At 44.0% G+C, this 22,980-nt stretch overlaps 3 protein-coding genes across 3 annotated transcripts; 2 read left to right on the top strand and 1 right to left on the bottom strand.

Annotated features, from left to right (window-relative positions):
• Positions 1-2,101: 2,101 nt before the first annotated feature.
• LOC112936214 (retrovirus-related Pol polyprotein from transposon TNT 1-94) lies at positions 2,102-12,430 on the top strand. The gene is made up of 7 exons (XM_026020015.2): positions 2,102-2,178; positions 3,738-4,091; positions 6,070-6,877; positions 6,952-7,025; positions 7,948-8,163; positions 8,308-11,725; positions 12,197-12,430. The coding sequence occupies exons 1-7, from the start codon at positions 2,102-2,104 to the stop codon at positions 12,428-12,430; spliced, it is 5,181 nt and encodes a 1,726-aa protein (XP_025875800.2).
• Positions 12,431-13,606: 1,176 nt separating this feature from the next.
• On the top strand, positions 13,607-16,081 carry LOC4346047 (transcription termination factor MTEF18, mitochondrial). The gene is made up of 2 exons (XM_015792976.3): positions 13,607-13,803; positions 13,932-16,081. The coding sequence occupies exon 2, from the start codon at positions 13,973-13,975 to the stop codon at positions 15,881-15,883; it is 1,911 nt and encodes a 636-aa protein (XP_015648462.1). The 5' UTR covers positions 13,607-13,803; positions 13,932-13,972; the 3' UTR covers positions 15,884-16,081.
• A 1,987-nt stretch (positions 16,082-18,068) lies between these two features.
• On the bottom strand, positions 18,069-22,627 carry LOC4346046 (uncharacterized). The gene is made up of 5 exons (XM_015794659.3): positions 22,158-22,627; positions 21,590-21,693; positions 21,022-21,198; positions 18,598-20,531; positions 18,069-18,525 (listed from the first exon to the last, which is right to left on the bottom strand). The coding sequence occupies exons 1-5, from the start codon at positions 22,295-22,297 to the stop codon at positions 18,376-18,378; spliced, it is 2,505 nt and encodes an 834-aa protein (XP_015650145.1). The 5' UTR covers positions 22,298-22,627; the 3' UTR covers positions 18,069-18,375.
• Between the last annotated feature and the right edge of the window lie 353 nt (positions 22,628-22,980).

The following is a 22,980-nucleotide window of genomic DNA, read 5'->3' as shown; positions in this document are numbered from 1 at the left end:
GGAAGCTCGAGCTTGGGTCAAGGCTAGAGCCTCGAAGCTTCAAGAGTTCGATATTTTGGGAGATATCACTTAATCTCTTTTGGTGGGTTCCTGTGGGTTTAGCTTTCGAGGCTTACCCTATACATATTTTTGATCTATTTTTTCTCCATCTCTATTAATATTTACGAGACAAAGCTTTTGCCTTCCTTTAAAAAAAAAGGTTCACACGCAGAATTCTTGCCTTCTAATGGCGGAACGAGCGAAATTCTTCACTTCAAGGGCTTGATGGCACCATTTTATTGAGGGACCATACCAATCTCATGCCATACCAAAATACGGTTCAGATTTCCAGCAGCTGCATTTCTATTGTTTCATAACTAATTTCTGAAAGAAAACTTCAGTAACTTAGCAAATAACATGTACTTCCTCCGTTTCATATTATAAGACTTTCTAGCATTACCCACATTCATATATATGTTTTTTTTGACTAAATCACCGGGGGGGAGAGAGTCCCCACCTGAATATATTGAGCCAAATGATCTTACACAGGGCAGGCTTCACCTACGCAAGCGCAGGGGCCCTGGAGGATAGGAGAATAGAATATATGGGGAATACAAAGAGGAGAAAACAGATAAAGAGAAAAACCTCACAGAAGATAACAATTGACGAGCAACACCTGCAAAATTACCCAACCAAACACCAAAACCTAAAGCTAACACCCTAGCTTGTCAACATCCATTTCCTCACACAGCCACAAGCATGCCGGAATAGAAGAAAGGCCAACGAAAAGCTGTGGAAGTCCAAGGCCACCCGCATGAAGCCATCAATATGTTAATGAATCTAGACATATATGTGTGCCTAGATTCATTAACATCTATATGAACGTGGGTAATGTTAGAAAGTCTTATAACCTGAAACGGAGGAGGGAGTACTAGTTTGATAAATGGTGATATGTTTATGTGCTGTAGAAGTTTGTCAGTGCGGCACACACACCTAAAGTCTAATAGCGACGCTCCGGTGCTTTCTACTTGTAGTATTATGCTACAAGTAGAATTGATCTGAATCGTCGGTTCACAAGGGCATATTAGTACATTACTACTTAGTGATTAGGGGTAATGGTGGTATTTGGGATTTTATCTATTCATCTCGCTAGGCACTCGATCGGCGACTGGACGACGCATCCATTCGCTGCGGCAAATCCTCCCACCACCGTCGATCTCCTCTTGATGACAGCCATCTCCACTGCTCGGCAAATCCTCGCACCGCCGGCAGTCTACTCCGGCGGCCATTCTTTCCCCACTCATTCTCCTCCATTTGTCGCCCCATTTTGCCGCGTGTAGGGGCACCATCCGATACATTCCGGTGGCGGCGGCGCCGACGGCCGTCTCGCCAGTACTTCTTTGTTCGCCGGTGCTTGCCTGTTTTAGATGTTTTTGCAGCTTCTAGTCAGAGCCTTGCCTGTAATCCTTTTCTATCTGTATTCATTCAGTGCATCCTAGACTGTACAACTTATATGAACTAGTTCTAATACTGCAAAAATATTGTTCGAGGCAACAGGTGTGCCCATGTCCAATTTTTTTTTCTGGTTGTTAAATCAATATGCTGGTCCAAATCAGATTTTATGAGGTCATGAATTGGTGGGGCCTTTTTGAAGTCTGAAGTATGAACTCGAGCAGTAGCAGTAGCAATAGTATGCATAGGCTGTGTTTAGTTCACACCAAAATTAAAAGTTTGGTTGAAATTGGAACGATGTGACGAAAAAGTTAGAAGTTTGTGTGTGTAGGAAAGTTTTGATGTGATGAAAAAGTTGAAAGTTTGAAGAAAAATTTTGTAACTAAACACGGCCTTAATGTGACTTGAAGCAATAAGAAAATGATTCTGTTTGACATTTTTATCTGCTGAACGAACAAGGAGAAAGGTTTTCTTTTAGTGTTCACCATATACGGAACAAATTCAATCCTACTTAGCACATATACTTCATGTATATTGGTCACTTCGCCGTGCTGCCACTGGCACGTGTACATGGAGATGCAATCGAAAGGTGTAGCGAGAGGGCGACACTAGGCAGGCATGCAGGCGATCTAAGACGGCGAGCACGCATCCAATCACATGTAGCGCCGGCATGAGGAGCTCCATGAAGCCCGAGGCTGGGCATCGTGCTGGACCAGCTAGCCCCATGCGGCAGTCCACGCCGGCGAGGTGCGCTGCGAAGTCATGCGAGTTGACGGCGTTGACGAGCGCCAGCGCCACAGCTGCCGTGAGCACCACGGCCAGGAGCATCGTCACGAACACGTGAGGCCCGGCGTTGGTGTACTTCTATCGGGTGGCGGAGGCGGCGGCAGGGAGGAGATACTCGGCGTCGTCTCCGGATGCGATTTGGGGGAGTCACGCGATTCTCTTTGGCCGACGTGAGGAAAGATTGAGAGAGTATGGCTAGGGCCAGTGATTGTATATAGATGATGATTATACCCCTCCACTAATATTTGTTCTTGGACAATAATACCCATCCACGATTCTACTACCATTAAGTGAGGTGGTAGTAGAAATTGATCTAAACCCTTTGATCAAATGAGATTAGTGGTTCAGATTACTTTCTACTACAAGTAGAAAGTACCGGAGTAGGACTCAAAGTCTAAAGCACTATCTTCCACCGAGCGTTTATCTCATTCACCTATTGGCCGTTGTACAAACTACAGAGTGACCAATATTTTGCTTGTTGAATTGTGATCCAAAATCATTTCTTCTGCCGTAGTGGAGCGGAGGCCCGTCGCTGGGAGGCTTGGGCCGGAGCGTGCGGCGATGTAAGCCGCCAGATATAGTGAAGATATTTTGCTGGCTGGCGTCCGTGGTTTTTTCTCTCCTGTTTTGGGAGGGTTTTCCACGTTAAATCTCGTGTCTTTTGTGATTGATCTATTATTTTTTATCGTTTGTTTGCCTATCGTTTTCTAACATTGCTCTCTTGATAGAGGATGAAAATCGACTGCAAAGTTCTAAAACCAGGACAGTAAAGCGCCATTTCCTAGAACGAGGGAAACAGCATTCAGTCAGCAGTATATGATTTATTGATTTGTTATTTATATTGAGCTATTTCATGCCCTTTTTGAAAAGTACAGCTTTCTTTTGTATATTCTTTTTTTACGCGATCTTTTGTATATTCTTCACAGTGATTGCTGTATGTGTTATATTTTTGTTCATGAAAACCAGGGAAAGAGGAACTATTTACCTTATGCCCAAAGATGTAAAGAACAGCAGAAATACAATATGCTACACTTTTCTTGTTCCTTAACTGAATATTATGGGTGCTCTTATGGGCCATTATACCAAACTAGTTGAAATCAACAGGGTTGATGAAATATTTTATGAATATGGTCATAATAAGATACCTAATTTCCTTTTTCTTTAACGGACAATATAATTATTTACTGTTCTGCTCTTATACGCAGGATTCTTGTTTGGTGCTGACAGGCCCTGTTCGTGCAGTTCAGCTTCGTCAATGTGCTGAAGGCCGTGTTTAGTTCCAAAATAATTCTTCAAACTTTCAACTTTTCCATCACATCAAAACTTTCTTACACACACAAACTTCTAACTTTTCCATCACATCGTTTTAATTTTAACCAAATTTTTAATTTTGGTGTGAACTAAACACAGCCGAAGTCGAATTTCAACTCAAAGTCAAAGGCGAAACACCATCAGAGGACAGAATTCTAAGCATCGATTTTTGGGCATACGATCCTATTCGTGCCTTCTTGCATACAAAGGATGTCTCTAAGACATGGACATTCGATAAAAGCAGTGGAGGCAACCATAGAAATCAAGATCACCGAAGGCTCAAGCGATTTCGGTGCACGGTTTGCTGCACGCATGGGCGGTATCGCTGATGAAGTGGTGCTGATCGACTACGGTGACCGGCCGGTGCCCGTCGATGGCGACGGCGTCGTTCAGATCTCACGGCGGGTGGTTGTCGTCGACAAAGATGGAGTGCTCAAGCTCAATGCAAGAGCTTGGAGAGGCAACTCAGATGGGGTTGATGTTGCTGGAGAAGATGATGCCGAGTTCACCGCTCAGAGTGCTAGAACATCAGGTGCTATACTTGATGTTGGCTTTGCGAAGTTGTCAGTTACAGCATTTTGGTCACTGATCCCGTTTGTGTAGTTCTCCATTGTGAGTGTGTGGACCATCTGCTGGAGAGACTTCCCAAGCAGGCTATTAGAGTATATGGATAGGATCATATTGTATCCGATTTGTTATGGTAGGATAGGATTAGTATCCATCTCTATTTCTGAGTTTACTTAAGAATCCATGTAATCCATGTATATTGGCCCCTTGAAGCTCAATACAATGTATCCACGTTACGCTGTATTTCTCTCTCCCTGTACTATTCAACATGGTATCAGAGCAGACGACCTAAGGCCTCCGCTCACCGCTTCCGCTTCCGTTGCCCCCGGGAGGAGCGATCTCGCTCCTGGGGACGGTCACCTGTTTCGCTTTTTTTTTCGCTTGTCGAGTCTTCACCGCGTGCCTCCCCGAAGGAGTCAATCTCCGGGCTGCGGCACGGCCTGTTCGTCGTCGTCTTCGCGTCATCAGGCATGCAACAGTAGCATAAACCTTTCAATTTATTTTTACCGAAACCCTATTTTATTAGCACATTTATTTCCTATTAAATTCCCATTACCCAAATTCATCTAGATCCAATCGACCTCCGCATAAATTTCAAATTCCTGTATCCTTGAAACTAGCCAACCAAGTTTTTGGCCGACTCTTAGTAAATCCATCTATTCAAATCTTTTGTTTTACTTTTGAATAAGCTCCAAATTCCCCATATAAAAAATTTCTCGATATACCATTCATTCCTTTAGCCATCCTTTGCTCTTGTTTCTTTCTTCCAAACTCACCATTGGTTAAGTCCCATTCTCAAAAATATTCTAAAGACAAACATCTATATACTATTGTTCAAGTTCCTCCTCAATTTTATAAACATCCCGATTTATTATTTTTTATTAGCTAAAACCTACTCTTTTAGCCATTTGTCTTTTTCATTTTATCTAAATTCCATAATTTTTGCCTCCAATGATATTCTAAAGTTTTCCTGCCAAAGACTCTCCTCCAAATTCAAATATCTATTCCTTTATTCAAATACTCCTCCTTTAAACCAATACCCCCAAAATAAAAGCCCCTCTAAACTTCCATTGCCAAAAATAAACCAACCCCTCCCCCCACATGTATAGAGTCCATGAACTACCTGTTAAAATTTATCTCCAAACAAATTCTTTTGAATTTCTTTTAGATTCCATTAAAATCATCCCTCCAAAAATTCAGAAAACTCTTCTATTTCTTTTGGGCCGAAATCCTCCAACCAGTCATGTCACTCCTGGGCTGACATCACCTTGCTTTCTGGGCCCTTCCGACCTTCTCTCCCGCACATGGCCCAACCCAGCCGAGCCAGCCGCCTCCTTCCTTCCGGAGGGCGCGCATGGCACGCGTGCGCGCCGCCGCCGCCGCCGCCGCTGCCCCGACGGAGCGATCTCCTCCCCTAGAGCTTATCTCGCCGTCTCATCTCGCCACCAGCATCTCCTCACTCCGGCGAGTCCATTTTCCCTATTTCCCCCCTTCTCTCACACCTCACATCAGTTTGGTTTTTCCGACTGGACTGAGTTCTCGCCGCCGGCGTTCCCAACTCTTCCCTCGCTCCCCACGCCGGCTGCCGCCTTCCTCCATTGTGCTGTGTCCAAGAACGCGTCGAGGCACCGCTGCCGCCGCCGTTGTGCCACCGGACACCGACGTCGTGCGCCCGCTCTTCCCCTGCCTGCCTGCTAGGCGCCTAGGCGTGAACCGAAGAAGAACATGAACGAACGCAGTCGGGGCGTGTGGACGTCGCGTGCGAACTTGGACGACGGCCCAAAATCGCGAAGTAGTTAAGATTAAGATAAGATTAATATTACTATAAGTAAATAATAACACTTAGTTCTTTCCCCCGAAAAGAAAATGTGGTTCATCAACTGAATCCGAGTCAAATTAGATAAAGTGGATCCCTGAATCCGAGTCGAATTATTGGGTGCTATTTTCTGATTATGTAATCATCTGATCACACAGATTGAAGCCGGCAATCGGCACAAACAAACGAGAGATCCATATGGAGAACCACCCATTCCCAAAACGACGCCGTCTGATGGCGCCGCCGCCGCGGTCAGCTTCCGCCGCCGCCGCCGCCGGCGGTGGCTTTATCCCTGATGATATACTTTTCTCCGAAATCCTCGTCCGACTTCCCGCGAAGTGCCTTGTGCGATTCCAATCCGTGTGCAAGCTGTGGCGCGCCACCATAATCAGCACCAGCTTCGCGCGCCGCCACCTGGAGCATTCCAGGCCCAGGCCATCCATGGTCGTCATGCCACGGATGTTTCTGAGTAACCCCAAGAAGTTTAAACTTCAGGGTGTCACTTTCTACAGGTTCCAGCCAGGGCAGAGCAAGGTTGCCGAGCTCATCCTAGAGAAGAGATTTCCCCGTGGGATCCCAATGTTCAGCATGCCTCTGCACTGCGACGGCCTCATCCTGATCCCTTGCGTCTCGGGAGAGATCTTCGTGTGCAACCTGACGACCAGCGAGTTCGTTGAGCTGCCGAGAGGAAGCCACAGTGTTGCACTGGAGCACAGGGTCGCCTTCGGGTTCGACCCTTGGAGTGGCAAGTACAAGGTGGCTAGGCACTTCCTCCGCTCATCACACAGCGGAGGAGAATCCCGGGCTGGACATGAGATCTTGACTCTTGGTGATGGAGAAGATTGTTGGAAATGGAAGGCGACCATAGATCCGCCATATCCTATCAATGCTAGGACTCCGATCTGTCTCCCAGGGTTCTTCTACTGGAGCGCTCTCCACTCCACGACCGGCCATGGCCTTAGCAAGGTGAGCTCACATGTTATCCTTCGATTTAGCTTGCGCGATGAAACATTCACTGTCCATCCCAACCCTCCATGCAGGGGCTTTCTGAGCAACAACGACATGCTATGCCAGCTTGGTGGCAAGTTGTGCTATGTCCACTCCGCCTCGCCATGTGAGTTAGCCATTTGGTTGGCAGCAGATGGACCAAGCCTTGCTTGGTCGCTGCGCTGCCGCATCCGCTTGCCGATTCCTAAACAGCTTGTTAAATATGTGATCCGAATTTTGGGTCCACAATATATTCGGATTAGTTTCCTAGTAGAAATTCCTATTAAGTGTCTTTCTATTTCCCCTATATATACTCTTGTAAGCCATACGGAAAGGTGTGACGTTCCCATTATGATTCCCCTACGTTTGTAATCATCTCCTCCATAGGGATCATTGCCGGTCGGCGCCCGTGGTTTTTTCCCGCAAGGGTTTTCCACGTAAAATTCGTGTCTCCGTTGTGCATCTATTTTCATAACAAGTAGTATCAGAACATTGAAGATCTACTGCAGTCCCGACCACCGGCGTGATTTTTCGGATCGAAGAAATCGATCTAATCGGCAGTACGCGTCGTCGTGTTCGTCATTCCGTCCAAATTCTGTTCGGCGAAATCCAATCCAAAGCATAGTCGCCGTCAACTCCGAGTCGACGCCGTCCTTCCTGCCGCGCGTGTCAGAAAAGCAGCAGTACAGCAGTGCGGGAGAAGAAAATCAGCCGAAGCCAATCCATCTGCAGCGCACGGTTCCCGAGGCGAAAAACCAATCCACCGAGAGCTTCTGTTAGGTTGTTTTTTCAGAGGCAAAATTGCTACGCGCACCAAAGCTTGTACCAGGAAGTTTACTGATCTACGCTACAGACACACGAGAAGTGTACCAGGTTTCGCGTTTTTGCTAGGATTACCCTAATTTCTTACTAGCAAATTCAGGATTAATTCCCATGGCGAGTTTGAAGTATAATCTACCTCTCCTGGACCAAGACACAAGATTCTTACTTTAGCAAGTGAAGATGCGAGCCGTTCTTGCACAACAAGACCTCAATGATGCGCTTTCTAGATTTGATAAGAGGACACAGGATTGGTCTGTTGATGAGAAGAAAAGGGATCGTAAGGCTATGTCATATATTCATCTTCATCTATCTAACAATATTTTGCATGAGGTGCTTAAGGAGGAGACAGCCGCTGGGCTGTGGTTGAAGCTGGAACAGATATGCATGACTAAGGATCTTACCAGTAAGATGCACCTGAAGCAAAAGTTATTTTTGCACAAGTTGTAAGATGATGAGTCCGTGATGGACCATCTCTCCGCTTTCAAGGAAATTGTTGCTGACCTTGAGTCTATGGAGGTAAAGTATGATGAAGAGGATTTAGGCCTTATTCTATTGTGTTCATTGCCTAGCTCATATGCAAACTTCAGGGATACTATACTTTATAGCCGTGATACTCTAACTTTGAAAGAAGTTTATGATGCTTTGCATGCCAAAGAAAAGATGAAGAAGATGGTACCCTCTGAAGGTTCAAATTCACAAGCAGAAGGCTTGGTTGTTCGAGGCAGGCAACAGGAGAAGAACACAAACAACAAATCAAGAGATAAAAGCTCAAGTAGCTACCGTGGGAGATCAAAGTCCAGAGGCAGGTATAAGTCATGCAAATACTGTAAGAGAGATGGACATGATATCTCTGAGTGTTGGAAGCTACAGGATAAAGACAAGAGAACCGGAAAATACATACCAAAAGGTAAGAAAGAAGAGGAAGGTAAAGCCGCAGTTGTTACTGATGAGAAGTCTGATGCAGAATTGCTTGTTGCTTATGTTGGTTGTGCACAAACTAGTGACCAGTGGATACTTGATACTGCATACACCTATCACATGTGCCCGAATAGGGATTGGTTTGCCACTTATGAAGTTGTTCAAGGTGGTACTGTTTTGATGGGTGATGATACACCATGCGAGGTTGCAGGTATTGGAACAGTTCAGAACGAGATGTTTGATGGCTGTATTAGAACATTGTCAGATGTGCGGCATATTCCAAATTTGAAGAGAAGTCTCATCTCTTTATGTACTCTTGATCGCAAAGGGTACAAATATTCCGATGGAGACGGAATTTTGAAGGTAACTAAAGGCTCTCTTGTTGTGATGAAAGCTGATATTAAATCTGCCAATCTATACCATCTGCGAGGTACAACTATATTAGGTAATGTTGCAGTAGTTTCTGATTCATTATCTAATTCCGATGCTACTAATCTTTGGCATATGCGTCTTGGGCATATGAGTGAAATTGGTTTGGCAGAATTGAGCAAGCGAGGATTGCTAGATGGACAAAGCATCGGGAAGCTCAAATTTTGTGAGCATTGCATCTTTGGCAAGCATAAGAGGGTGAAGTTCAACACATCTACACATACTACTGAAGGTATTCTTGATTATGTGCATTCTGATTTATGGGGGCCTGCTCGTAAGACATCTTTTGGAGGTGCTCGTTACATGATGACTATCGTTGATGATTATTCGCGAAAAGTTTGGCCTTATTTCTTGAAGCACAAATATCAAGCTTTTGATGTGTTTAAAGAGTGGAAAACTATGGTTGAAAGACAAACTGAAAGGAAGGTGAAAATCCTTCGTACTGACAATGGGATGGAGTTCTGTTCTAAGATATTTAAATCATATTGCAAGTCTGAAGGCATTGTGCGTCACTACACCGTTCCTCACACACCTCAACAAAATGGCGTAGCTGAGCGTATGAACAGGACAATTATATCAAAGGCCCGTTGTATGTTGTCTAATGCAGGTTTGCCTAAACAGTTTTGGGCGGAAGCTGTTTCCACTGCTTGTTATCTTATCAATCAATCACCTAGTTATGCCATTGATAAGAAGACTCCAATTGAGGTATGGTCTGGTTCCCCAGCAAATTATTCAGACTTAAGAGTATTTGGTTGTACTGCTTATGCTCATGTTGATAATGGTAAATTGGAGCCTAGAGCTATTAAGTGCATTTTTCTTGGTTATCCGTCTGGTGTGAAAGGCTATAAGTTATGGTGTCCTGAAACCAAAAAGGTTGTGATTAGTAGAAATATTGTCTTCCATGAATCAGTTATGTTACATGACAAACCTTCTACTAATGTTCCTGTTGAGAGTCAGGAGAAAGCAAGTGTGCAGGTGGAGCACTTGATCAGTTCAGGGCATGCACCAGAAAAAGAAGATGTTGCTATTAACCAAGATGCACCTGTTATTGAAGATTCAGATTCTTCTATTGTTCAGCAGTCTCCAAAACGTTCTATTGCAAAAGATAAGCCCAAAAGAAATATTAAACCTTCTCGAAGATATATTGAAGAAGCGAACATAGTTGCTTATGCTTTGAGTGTAGCAGAAGAAATTGAAGGTAATGCCGAACCTTCTACATATTCTGAGGCTATTGTTTCTGATGTTTGCAATAGATGGATAACTGCTATGCATGATGAGATGGAGTCACTTGAAAAGAATCATACTTGGGAATTGGTGAAGTTGCCAAAGGAGAAGAAACCTATCCGTTGCAAGTGGATCTTCAAAAGAAAGGAAGGTATGTCTCCAAGTGATGAGGCAAGGTACAAAGCAAGGTTAGTTGCTAAAGGTTATAGCCAGATTCCAGGTATTGATTTCAATGATATCTTTTCCCCTGTTGTGAAGCATAGTTCAATTCGTACTTTACTCAGTATTGTTGCAATGCATGATTATGAACTAGAGCAAATGGATGGTAAGACTGCATTTTTACATGGGGAGTTAGAAGAGGACATTTATATGGAGCAACCTGAAGGTTTTGTTGTTCCTGGAAAAGAGAACCTAGTCTGTAGATTGAAGAAATCTCTTTATGGGTTGAAGCAGTCACCTAGACAGTGGTATAAGAGATTTGACTCTTTCATGCTTTCTCAGAAGTTTAGAAGATCCAATTATGATAGCTGTGTTTATCTTAAAGTTGTTGATGGTTCAGCTATATATTTGCTTCTTTATGTCGATGATATGTTGATTGCTGCAAAAGATAAATCAGAGATAGAAAAGTTGAAGGCACAATTGAGTAGTGAATTTGAGATGAAGGATTTGGGTGCAGCGAAGAAAATTCTCGGTATGGAAATTACTAGAGAAAGACATTCTGGCAAGTTATATCTTAGTCAGAAATGTTATAGTGAAAAAGTTCTTCGTCGTTTCAATATGCATGATGCAAAACCAGTGAGTACTCCGTTAGCTGCACATTTCAGATTATCTTTAGATTTATGTCCACAGTCATATTATGATGTTGAATACATGTCTAGAGTTCCTTATTCAAGTGCAGTTGGTTCACTTATGTATGCCATGGTATGTTCTCGTCCTGACTTATCACATGCATTGAGTGTTGTCAGTAGATACATGGCTAATCCTGGCAAAGAGCATTGGAAAGCTGTTCAATGGATTTTCAGATACCTACGTGGTACATCTAGTGCTTGTTTGCTGTTTGGGAGATCTAGAGATGGACTTGTTGGTTATGTGGATTCAGATTTTGCTGGAGATTTGGATAGGAGAAGATCGTTCACAGGTTATGTTTTCACTATTGGAGGATGTGCTGTTAGTTGGAAGGCAAGTTTGCAAGCAACTGTTGCCTTATTTACTACTGAAGCAGAGTATATGGCTATTTCTGAAGCTTGTAAAGAAGCTATTTGGCTTAGAGGTTTGTACACTAAGCTTTGTGGAGTTACGTCTTGCATTAATATATTTTGTGATAGTCAAAGTGCAATATGTCTTACAAAGGATCAAATGTTCCATGAGAGAACAAAGCACATTGATGTGAGATATCACTTTATTCGATGTGTGATTGCTGAAGGTGATGTCAAGGTATGCAAGATAAGTACTCATGATAACCCAGCTGATATGATGACAAAGCCAGTTTCTGCTACTAAATTTGAGCTTTGCTCAAGCTTGGTTGGTGTTACAATATAGTCCTAGAGACTATTTGGCGCGCGGTGATTTTACCTACATGAGGTATTTTTGGTGATTGATGTTTTTATGCTACAAGAGGAAATTCGTCTCAAGGTGGAGATTGTTAAATATGTGATCCGAATTTTGGGCCCACAATATATTCGGATTAGTTTCCTAGTAGGAATTCCTATTAGGTGTCTTTCTATTTCCCCTACATATACTCTTATAAGCCGTACGGGAAGGGGTGACGTTCCCATTGTGATTCCCCTACGTTTGTAATCATCTCCTCTATAGTGATCATTGCCGGTCGGCGCCCGTGGTTTTTTCCCGCAAGGGTTTTCCATGTAAAATTCGTGTCTCCGTTGTGCATCTATTTTCATAACACAGCTCAATGTATCCGTCTGCGTTTCTCTGGCCGATCGAGAACAGGTTTTCCTATCCATTGATGGCTGGTACGTTTACAAGTGCGACCTGCGTGATGGGTCGCTCGAAGAAGTGATCGACATGGCGCGTGACTTGACGTATGATCACCGGAATGGGATAAAATTCCGCATTGGTGAGCTCCCTGTTGCCCACTACATGCTGCCCTGTGTGGAATCGATCGTCCGTATTAGGCCATGATAATAATGAGCGATCGCATTGTGTGCGATCGATTAAGAATTAGTATGTGCATGGGTGCACCTTAAGGTTGTTTTCCAATTTCTCGCGTGGAAGTCTTGTAATCTGAGTTGGTGGAAACACTACTGTTTTTTAGATAATAGAAATTTATAAAACCCGGGTTCTATACACCAACGGGGGTGTATACAGCCATATGAAACACTACTGTTAATTCATGATTATCTTGCGCCAAGTCCCCGTATTGTTTTTGTTCTTTCTCATCACATTACATTATTGAGCCAAACAAGGCACAAGTACATTTGCTGCATATTTGGGAGTAGTAGATTTTAGGGCATATTTGGCGCGTAATTCAGTTGACTCCAACCAAAACCCACACCCCAACAAGAGCTCCCTCCGGATCGACAAGCTCCACACGAACTCCCGAAGCTCCAGACCTTTGAGCCGACGCGCGGTGGAGAGCAGGCGCCGACGCGCCAACATCTGGTCGATCCCCACCGGAGAGGGGATCTCAGATGAGCGTCTCAGATGAGCTTATTCCCCTCATATAAGACCGCTGGGAAGTCTATGGATTCAGTCTCGTTTGCAGTCGTGCGCAGCCCAAGCAATTGCTCGCCCAAGCTGGGCGGTGCATCTGCCGCAGTAAGCCTTATTTAGGCTGTGTTTGAGGAAGAGATAATTGGGAAGATTAGAAAGATACGTAAAACGAGGTAAGTCATTAGCATATGATTAATTGAGTATTAACTATTTTAAACTTCAAAAATGGATTAATATGATTTTTTAAGCAACTTTTCTATAGAATTTTTTTTTGCAAAAAACACACCGTTTAGTAGTTTGAAAAGCGTGCGCACGAAAAATGAATGACAATCTCCCCTATCTCCAATGAACGAACGCATCCTTAGTTTAGAGAGGATTGAAAAGAATTGGAGGGGATTGATGAAAAATAATTCCACACCTTCAATCGCTCTCTCATGAATTAACCGAACAAGACCTACGAGATTAACCTAACCACTTGAGCACACGTGCTTTCGGCCTCAAAGGCCCACGTGGGGCCCAAGTAAATTTCGGCCCAAATTCCCGCGGCCGCTCAGAGCCGTCGCCTCCGTCTGGGCTTGGATCCAACGGCCACGGCTCTCTCATCGCCGCGCCCCCAAAACACAGCCGCCGCCGCCGTCCACCCGCGCATCCCCTCCCTGCTCCTCCTCCTCCTCCCCCCCTCGCGGCGGCGGCGCCGGCGAGTGGCTCCCCCGAGCGCGCCTCCCTTCCGCGAGCCCTCCTTCCACCACCGAAGCACGACCTCCACCTCGCTCTCCGCTCTACTGGACTGTAGCCGAGTGGAGATTGGCGGCAAGCCCAACCATGCTCGGATTATTCTGAGAGTGAGTGTGTTTGTTCATCCAGTTCTCTTCATCCAATCCAAATCTTTCTTTCTAGGAGGGAGGGAGTGCCCAGTTCGCCGTGGATTTCTTTTCTTGCGTCAGTGATACTGATACAGTGATACATACAGTTTGTTCTCCAAAAAGTTTTGGGGGATTCAGCTGAATCTCCATGCTCCGGTCAGTGCCAGCCGCTCGCCACAGGTGGCTTCCATGGAATGGCCTTGCCAGGGGCTCATCCAGAACCCCACATTGTCATGCTGCTGCTGCTGCTGTCAGTTCTTGGCATGTCCATGATTCATCATCACCATGTGCGTCGAGCTGGAGCTGGGCCAGTCAGGTTGGTGACAGGATTCAGCTGCGGCCATTCTCGGCCGCTCCGGCGATCGTCGGGGATGGGATTGAGGATGTGGATGATCGGAGGGTCAAGCAGATGCGGAGGAGGCGCGACGCCCGCATCGCGCAGAAGGCATTCATGGAGTACCTCCATGTCACGCGTGGGATTTGCTTCAGTGATGCCGAGCACATGAGCAAGCGCTCGCCGATCTTCATCAGCAAGCTGCTGGAGAAGGTGAAGGATGCGGCGAAGGAGCCCACGGAGGAGGGGGAGGAGGTGCCCTTCAGGTCGAAGGTGAAGAAGAGGGAGATGAGGGATGAGAGGGTCAGCAAGGCGTTGGTGCGGCTGTTCAACTTCCACCCTATCAACGAGTTCGAGCCGTTCTTCGAGAGTATCGGCATCGCGCCGGGCGAGTATGAGCCATTGTTGCCTCGTGATCTCATGTTTCTCAATGATGATGAGACGATGCTCGACAATTTCCGGGTGCTTTGCAACTATGGCATCGCGCGCACCAAGATAGGGAGGATATACAGGGATGCTACCGAAGTGTTTAGTTTTGGCCATGGAGTTCTTGCGTCGAAGCTGAAGGCCCTTGAGGATCAAGGGTTGAGTAAGACCAGTGTGATCAAGCTAGTGATGTCGAGCCCTGTCATACTGGTCCGTGATCCAAATGTGGAATTGAAGATTCTGCGCTGGCTAGATGATGTTGGAATTCAGAGAGACTGGCTTGGCCGATTCTTATCTGTAAAGAAGTCTTATAACTGGGGAAAGATGGTCCAAGTCCCTCAGTTCTTCAGTGATTTAGGATTCACTAATGAAGGTATTGGCAAATTGGTCAGACAGAATCCCGATTTCTTGTTTAGTGGTTCAGGAAAGATGCTGTTCTCGGCAGTCCTCGTCATGCTAAAAGCTGGGTTTGGAAAAAAGGAATTGGTTGATCTTTTTCTGAATTTCCCAAATTTGTCAGTCGACAATTTCACGAGGAACCTGCGAAGGGGCATATTCTTCTTAGCTGAGATTGGTGTTAGTGAAGAGGACATTAAGAAATTTGTGGTGTCTAACGGTTCAATACTTGGTTCCGTCCAATTGAAGAAACCAAACAGCATTATGACACATCTCAGTGTAGGGAAGAAGCGCCTTTGCAGGATGGTAATGGAGGATCCACAACTGTTGATGAAATTCTCATTAGGGGCAAAGGTCAGCCGCATACCGAAAGTTGATCTCCATGAAGCATCCTTCAAGGAGAAGGTGAAATTTTTACAGAACTTAGGATTTATGGAAGGATCCGAACGAATGACGAGGGGACTCAAAGCATTTCGTGGTAAAGGTGACGAGCTAAAAGATCGCTACGACTTCTTGGTCAAGACCGGTTTGGACCCGGAACATGTGGTGCAGATGATCACTATGGCTCCACATGTTCTGAATCAGAAGATCCATGTCCTTGAATCCAAGATATCCTTCCTTGTAAATGATATGGGATATCCTCTGAGTACCCTGGTAATTTTCCCTTCATTCCTCTCGTTTACCGTGGAGAGAACCAAGCTTAGGTTTTTGATGTACAATTGGTTGTTGGAGAAAGGAGTGATTGCTACTGGACTAGCTCTTAGCACTCTCCTAGCCACTGCAGACAAACATTTCGTAAAACGTTATGTAGTAAGGCACCCCATGGGTTTAGAAGTCTGGGAGAAATTCAAGACAGAGGTAGCTTCAACAAAAAACAACACACCCTGTACTCCAGATGATTAGCCTGATATGTTATATTTTTCTTTCTCATCAACTTACTTTTTTGCTGGCTAAGCAACTCGTTTTGCTGCACACCAATAGGTTGCCCCAACTTTGTCTGGAGTTTTTCTCCCTCTCTTAACTTTAGGTGTGTATATCTCTGTTAATGATTTTGTCCACAGAGAAGATTGTTGATCTTGCCATTGATCATTTTTGGCCCAATTTTCATCCATAAGTTCTACATGTTCAGAGGTTGATAAACCTGGAAGTCCTGTAACCTTTTCTAGCCCCATCATGCTTCATGTGGTAAATGGTCAAGAGATCCTTGGCAGTAGCAGTAATAATGTGATCATTTGTGCAACCACAATATAACCACATCATCAAATTTTCCTTTATGGAAGGAAAAAAAGAACAACTTATGTATGATTTGTTAAGTGACCCAACTTCCCATCCTATCTCATAAATGGGCCAGAATTAGTTCAAACTCCCCAGCCCATACAGAGGGATGGATGAGGATTATGAATTCATGATGGGCCAAAATTTTAGCTTGAATTTTCAGGCCATCAAACCGAAGCAAAGGCCCATCATTTCTCTCTCTTCTTCAGACAAGATTTGCTCGCTGTCAGAGCACTGAATCATCATCATTCATCAGACACAAACTCATGGCTCGGTTGGCACATTCGCAGTGGAGCGAACGGCGGTCGCGAGTTCGACTCGTGGGACCTCACCTCGACGGGTTTTTTTTCCGTCTTTCCTAAGGACTGTCCTTCGGGGTATTTTCGACTAGAAATAGGGTACACACGTATGCGCGTGCACTGAGACACCTAGTGGTCTTCAATCTTATTTTTAGCGTGTGTGTGCGTGTGTTATGGTGTGTGAGTGTGCGTGCTAAGTTGCACCCTTCTTAAAAAAAAAACTCATGGCCAGGAGCTGTTTGAGTGGATAAGAATGGTGAGCAGGATGGCTGGGTCAGCTCTGCTCACTGCCACATGGAATGGGCAGTTGGACCCTGTGGGTAGTTTCCTCTTGGACAGTTGGACCAGCTGACGCTGCTCCTGCTGCTGTTGTGGGATGACACCGACACGGTGGAATTCGCCAGCATCCAGCCGTTTTTGCAGTCCAGTCCGCACACCATCCGTACCCGCTCATCGCATCCCCCGTGGACCGAAACACCGTGTGTTTTGTTTGTTAACAAGTTTTCCTGCTTCTTCTGAATTTACCCCTTTCACGTCATGTTTAACTGTTCTAAATAGATGATAGATTATCTAATTTTATGGTGATGTTGTAGGGTACAGATGAATGAATTAATAACTATTAAAAAGGTGAAAAGTTTTTTTAAAAAATATTTTGAACAATTTATATATTGAAAGTGTTTTTTTTAAAAAAAGATGTATCGTTTAGGAACTTAAAAAATGTATTCGTGATAATATATAATCTTTGTAATCTTGAAGAGAAAGAACAGGGCCTCGGTTATAATAAGAGCAGCAGAGAATTGTTGTCGTCTTTGACATTACAACCAATTGCTGCTATGTAGTTATTCTCTAATTAATCTGTGTCAAGTGGTAGTGCTAAATGATTGCGTATACAAATGAGACTCGAAACTGCCTGTCCCGGTCACAACATCGTTCAGGAAGAGACACAGAAATGATCAAGAAAGTGGATGGAAAATGCGTGCAGAAAGCAGACACCATTATATGCCATTAAACATGCAAGATTTTGCTTGAGTCGTGCACTACAGCTACAGAAGCAGTGTACGTCGCTTTCTTGGCTTCCTACCATAGCCATATGGAAAGTATGCGTGAAAGAAACATCAGCATTTGCTGCATTTCTGTCTCTGGGTTGTGCCAGGATGCATGGACAGCATGAGCCCAGCTAATAAATAATACAGCTGCCAACAAAATCTCTGAACAATTTGGTGCAATGCCCTGAAAAGATTATGAACCGAGAAAGTAGTTGCTAGATAGTACTATCAATGTTCATTCATCATCAGATACATTGGGCTGAACATTTCTGGTTCAGAGATATGCCAGCTGCATAATAATACAATGGCTAAAACATTGCAAACCTGGATATCGCACTGGAAGCCAGAAAGAGCAGCAGTGATTTTTCTTATTGTTGCCAAATACAATGCTTCTGAATGGTACTGCACATGAACTGAACATAGAACAGCCTGACGAACAAATCATCCAGCTGCATTGTAGCTCGCACATATTGCAACATATTCTGCTTATTCTTCCTTAAAAAGTTTATCTTACAAAATTTCATCCATCATTAGATAGCTTCCTAATGCCGGAGAGAACTACTCCCTCATCACGCGCCAGGTAAATCCACGGGTGATCCTTGTACAATGCTTACATGATTTACTCAATGGAATGGAATCGAATCGAATCTATATATACATATTCAAGCAGTGCCAAGCACTGCTGAATGAAAAAGACCTAGGTACCTGACTTATTACTACCAGGCCTTAGCTGAGCTAGAAAGCTGGGAAAGAATGGGCGATACATCTTACACTGTTACATCTCGCTCAGCAGATTGCTGATCTTGCGAAGCTCCGTCAGAGCAGCCATTGCAGTGACCTGTCCTTTGCCTCCAAGAATGTTGTTTGAGAAGTTCTCCACAGGGCCAGGCTGACCACGGTCTTGCTGAAATGCCGACTCAATCACCTAATCATTTTGTAAAGACAAGGTTATTCAGGCTTACTTTAAGTACATGAAAAATAATATTGAATACAGTACCTGGATATTTTCAAGCATGTTTTGTCCAAGATTCTTTAGGCTGCCCATGACCTTTTTATCACCAGAAGCCAACTTTACGCTACCACGGGAGTTATTTGAATTCCCATCAGAAGGAGAACAGGATGTGTCCCCGTCTTGTTTATCAGCTGATGTCTCTCCACTACTCTTCTCCATGTTGCCTTCAACCGAAGGTCTTCCCAACTTCAAGAGCCACTGGAATTTACTAATGAATGGCTTTCTTTCATTAGAAACGACAGCCCTCTCAGAGGTTCCATTTCGGTCTGGACTTTTATCAGAAGATGCTGCTTCTGAATCTTGGATGGTTTTGTTATCATCATTAGAGCTGGATGGCTCATCTTTCAGAATTTCATCCCTATCATGGTCACCAGCAAAGGAATTTGAGGTAACACTGCTACTCTCAGAATCCGTGTCCTGGCCATTCAAAGGTTCATTACCAGCACTGGCTCTGGCTGCATAGAACACTGGAGAGTTCTCACCGCTGGAACAAGCTTCTGGTACACACTTTGTCCCCTGTGTTGCGTTCTCATTAGCTGGCTCAACCACAGATTTTTTTAGAGGGCTGAGTTTTGCCACACATGATGCGCTCACAGTTACATTTTCACCAGCTGCCTTTAACTTGGAAGGCTCTGCAGAGCTCAGAGGATGCTCCCTGTGAACTGAGATGATAGGGAATTCGTCTTCCTGAGTTTTCCCGGCAAGTTCATTAGAACAATCCAAATCATCTGATAAAGTATTCAGAAGGCAACGTCTTACTGAATTCCGAGTATCATTACTACTCACACTGAGGACCTTCACTGGAGAAGGATCTGACTCTGTCCTAGATAAACCAAGCTTCTGGGTCAAAGATTTCTTTAATTGTTTACTAAAAGAATTGCCCCTCTCAACCTCCTTGGGGGTTGTTCCGTCCTTGTGCACATTCCTCCACTTCTCTTCCCAGTAACTCTCAGAAACAGGATGCAATGGAGTTCTCGGAGGAGTTGAAGAAGAGAGATTGCTGTGAACTCTGTCAAACTCATAGCTATCCCTCTTTAAAAGGAAAGATGAGGATGAAGTGTTCGCATCAATTGCAATAGACTGTAGGGAGTTGGCTTTCTCAATTAGCTTCTGCACATCAATATTCGTTGGAAAATTTAATAATCTCTGAAGACAGAAGACATCAAGTTCAGTAGCCAACAAAGACGACCTAATATGAAGAAGCATAGAAACTGCCATGGCTGCAATAAATGCTCCTCTATCTGAACACAAGATACGAAAGTTATATTCCTCATCACTACTTAGCAGCATATTGTTTGAACAAGCAAAAACTTTGTCCCATACTACCAAAAGATCATTGAGGCAGAATTCTCGTCCAAACAAGACTCGCAACCAACGAAGTGCGAACCACTGTGGTTCCACTTTCAACTCAATGAAATGATTATGGAGGGTTGGCTCAACAATTGAGAGCAAATGAAATAATGCTGATGAGGCTTCAATAACAGGTGGTAGATTTGAGCTAGATCCAACAGAGGATGGGGAGAAAAACTCTGCCATGCGTACCACTCCGCTACCTCCATCCATCAAACCATCAAACATAGAATAGGCATCATGTTCCATAAACCTTTCTGACAAAACAATGCCTAGTTCGCCTTCCGCGCCATATGCATCACTAAGTAAAATTATTTCTTTTGTGTCCGGATCAAGCTCATCAAGAGTGTTACTTTTGGAAGATCGTTCAGAATCATTCTGATTGTCAGCTCCAAAACTCCATTTTGGGTCCTTTCTAGGTTTATAGCTGAAAACCATATCGGTATCTGGGAAAGGAACTCCATCAAAATCATCATTGAAGCAATCTTCATGCAATTTTCGTACTTGAGATAGTTTGTCAATGTCAACTTGAAGAACATACACTAGAGGGGCCAATAGCTCATGCATTCCTGTGACAAAAATAGTCGATAAGTCTTTCCACATATGCCAATCAAATAAAATCATAACAAATTTGGAGAGATGATGATAATCAATTGGGTCATGCTAAGTAATCAGAATTTCAATGCCACATCTTTAAAAGAAAAAAATCAATACCGAAAACACTACATGGTATAGGTGGATAGCACTTCAAGAGTTTAAACCTTATAACAAAATGAACGTTTTTTTTATGTATTTCCTTGTGAAAGGATCTCAGGACCTATTAACTTGTAAAAGGATCTCAGAGCTTATCAATATGCCCTAACAATGTATTCTAGAATTACAATTTTCATGCCCATAAGTGGGAACTTCTAACAACAAGCTAAGCTAAATGACATTAAAGGATGTCAGCTCCATTCAAATTTGCGACAGGGAGGGCAGAGCCAATCAGATTACTTCGATCAACTCTAATTGAGAAATTAGTAACTATTGTAAATTTTATATGCAAAAGGAGTTCCTTACCTTGGCGGTATCCATGTTCTGGGTGCTGAAGGCACCACATCAATAGTATTCGACGCAGCATGGCCTGACAAGTAGGCGTTTGAAAGTAACTTCCATCTTCAGGATATAAACGAGACAAATCTTGATCTACGGTTTTTTCCAACTCCGCGCCTCTGAAAAACCGACCCCAGCTACTATCTACAGAGGGATGTTGAATAATTACTAACACATATAGAGCATTAACTTAAGCAATAAACATCTATGCTGATAAGCGGGCATCAACTTATGGTTGTTCATCAGCATTAATGAATAATGATCATGCAGATGTTTAAAGATTCTCACGCAGCTAAATAAGCAGGTGTGAAACAAGTGCATCCATGTTCTAATACATCATTATCCCGATCTATGACGATAACTCCACACTATCTATGGGAATTTACTCTTTATAGATCATGCAAGGATTTGAAGACTTTCACCACCAAATAAGAAGGTAGGAAACAAGTGCATAAATGTTCTAAATTCTAACATATCATCGACCAAATCTTAAGCTTAGCATCTCATCATCATAAATTCATGCTTGTATCAATACCAGGGTTCTGAGATAGCGGGTTGTCGACAATGAGGTTTGATGATCTGCCCTCCTCCTTCGGAACATGAGGGTCTACCAGAAGACGTCGTCTCAAACTAACATATCTGCAAACAAATCAGATGTTAAATAAATATATATAGATGAAAGGAATAAGAAGGACCAATGCTCCAATCATATAAAAATGACAAATTTGTCTAATTGACAAGGTCAGCAGAAATTTCTCCACCAATTCCATCTCATGAATCAAGTATGGAGATATCACCATGTGCACACAACACCATCACAAACAAAAGATTACCAACATACAAATTATTTCATGCTAAGTTATGACACTAAACAAATCACGATTGCATGGTTTCTCCTCAAACCAAGCCAGAAATTCATGCCAATCAAAACCATCTGGGAAGTGAAAACAAAAACCTTTTATACCACACAAACACAAGAACCAAACCAAAAATAGGGGAATCGATAACAACATCGACTAAGCAGAGATCAACGAACCCAAGAACAAACCGCACATGGCACAGAATCGCAAAACACGGGGCATCACAAGCAGCATGAGCCTCACCTCCTCCGCGAATCGGCGGCGGCGCGGCGGTGCTCGTCCACCGACGCCCCCGGCGAAGCCGGCAGGATGCCGAGATCGACCCGCCACCGGACGCCGCGAAGATTCGAGAACCGCCGCCTCTCCTCCCCCTCCTCCGCCATGCCCCCCTCCTCCCTCCCTTCACTCCCCACAAGAATTGGGCTTTTCCTCCTCAAATTAAGCAGCAGCAAACAACCCCGAAGAAGAAGAACCTTTCCACGAGAGATGAGGCCGAGAACGCCTAAAGATAGCCGTGCACGCCTGTCAGAAACCCCAAGAAAAGGAGGATCTTTTCGGGATAAAGATGGATTTTTTTGGAGGATTTTGGGAGATGAGCGGATGATTTCTCCCCTTCTCTCCCCCTCCTGTGATTGTTCGCGTGAATCGCGCCTCCTTGTTGTTCTTGTTGGGGAGAGGAGGAGGGTTTGGCCTTTGATGAGATGGATGCTTGCAAGGAAGAGAGAGAGGGGGTGGCTTGGTTGGGTGGGTGATGAGAGAGAGAGAGTTTCTCTCTCTTATTTTTCTTGGGTTTTTTTTCTCTCTTTTATTAGGAGAGAGAATCTAGAGAGAGAGGCTGGGGATTTTGTTCTATAGTGGTGAGGGGAGGTGTGGTTTTAGTTAGGGAGATGATGATGATGATGACTAGGAGTGGGAGACCTTGGTGAGTGAGTGATTGGCTTGGTGGGCTAGCTTATTGGCTTCATTTTTTGTTCCTATGTAAATCTTATTTATTTGTTTATTAGTATTGTTTGATTATTATTGTAAACATGTTTGTGTGGTTTCTATAGAAATTGAATGGTTTTGT

The sequence above is a fragment of the Oryza sativa genome, chromosome 8 (genome assembly GCF_034140825.1).
Source record: "Oryza sativa Japonica Group chromosome 8, ASM3414082v1".
NCBI lineage: Eukaryota > Viridiplantae > Streptophyta > Magnoliopsida > Poales > Poaceae > Oryza > Oryza sativa.
Note: the sequence above shows the minus strand (reverse complement) of the source record. Positions and strands in the feature narration are given on the sequence as shown.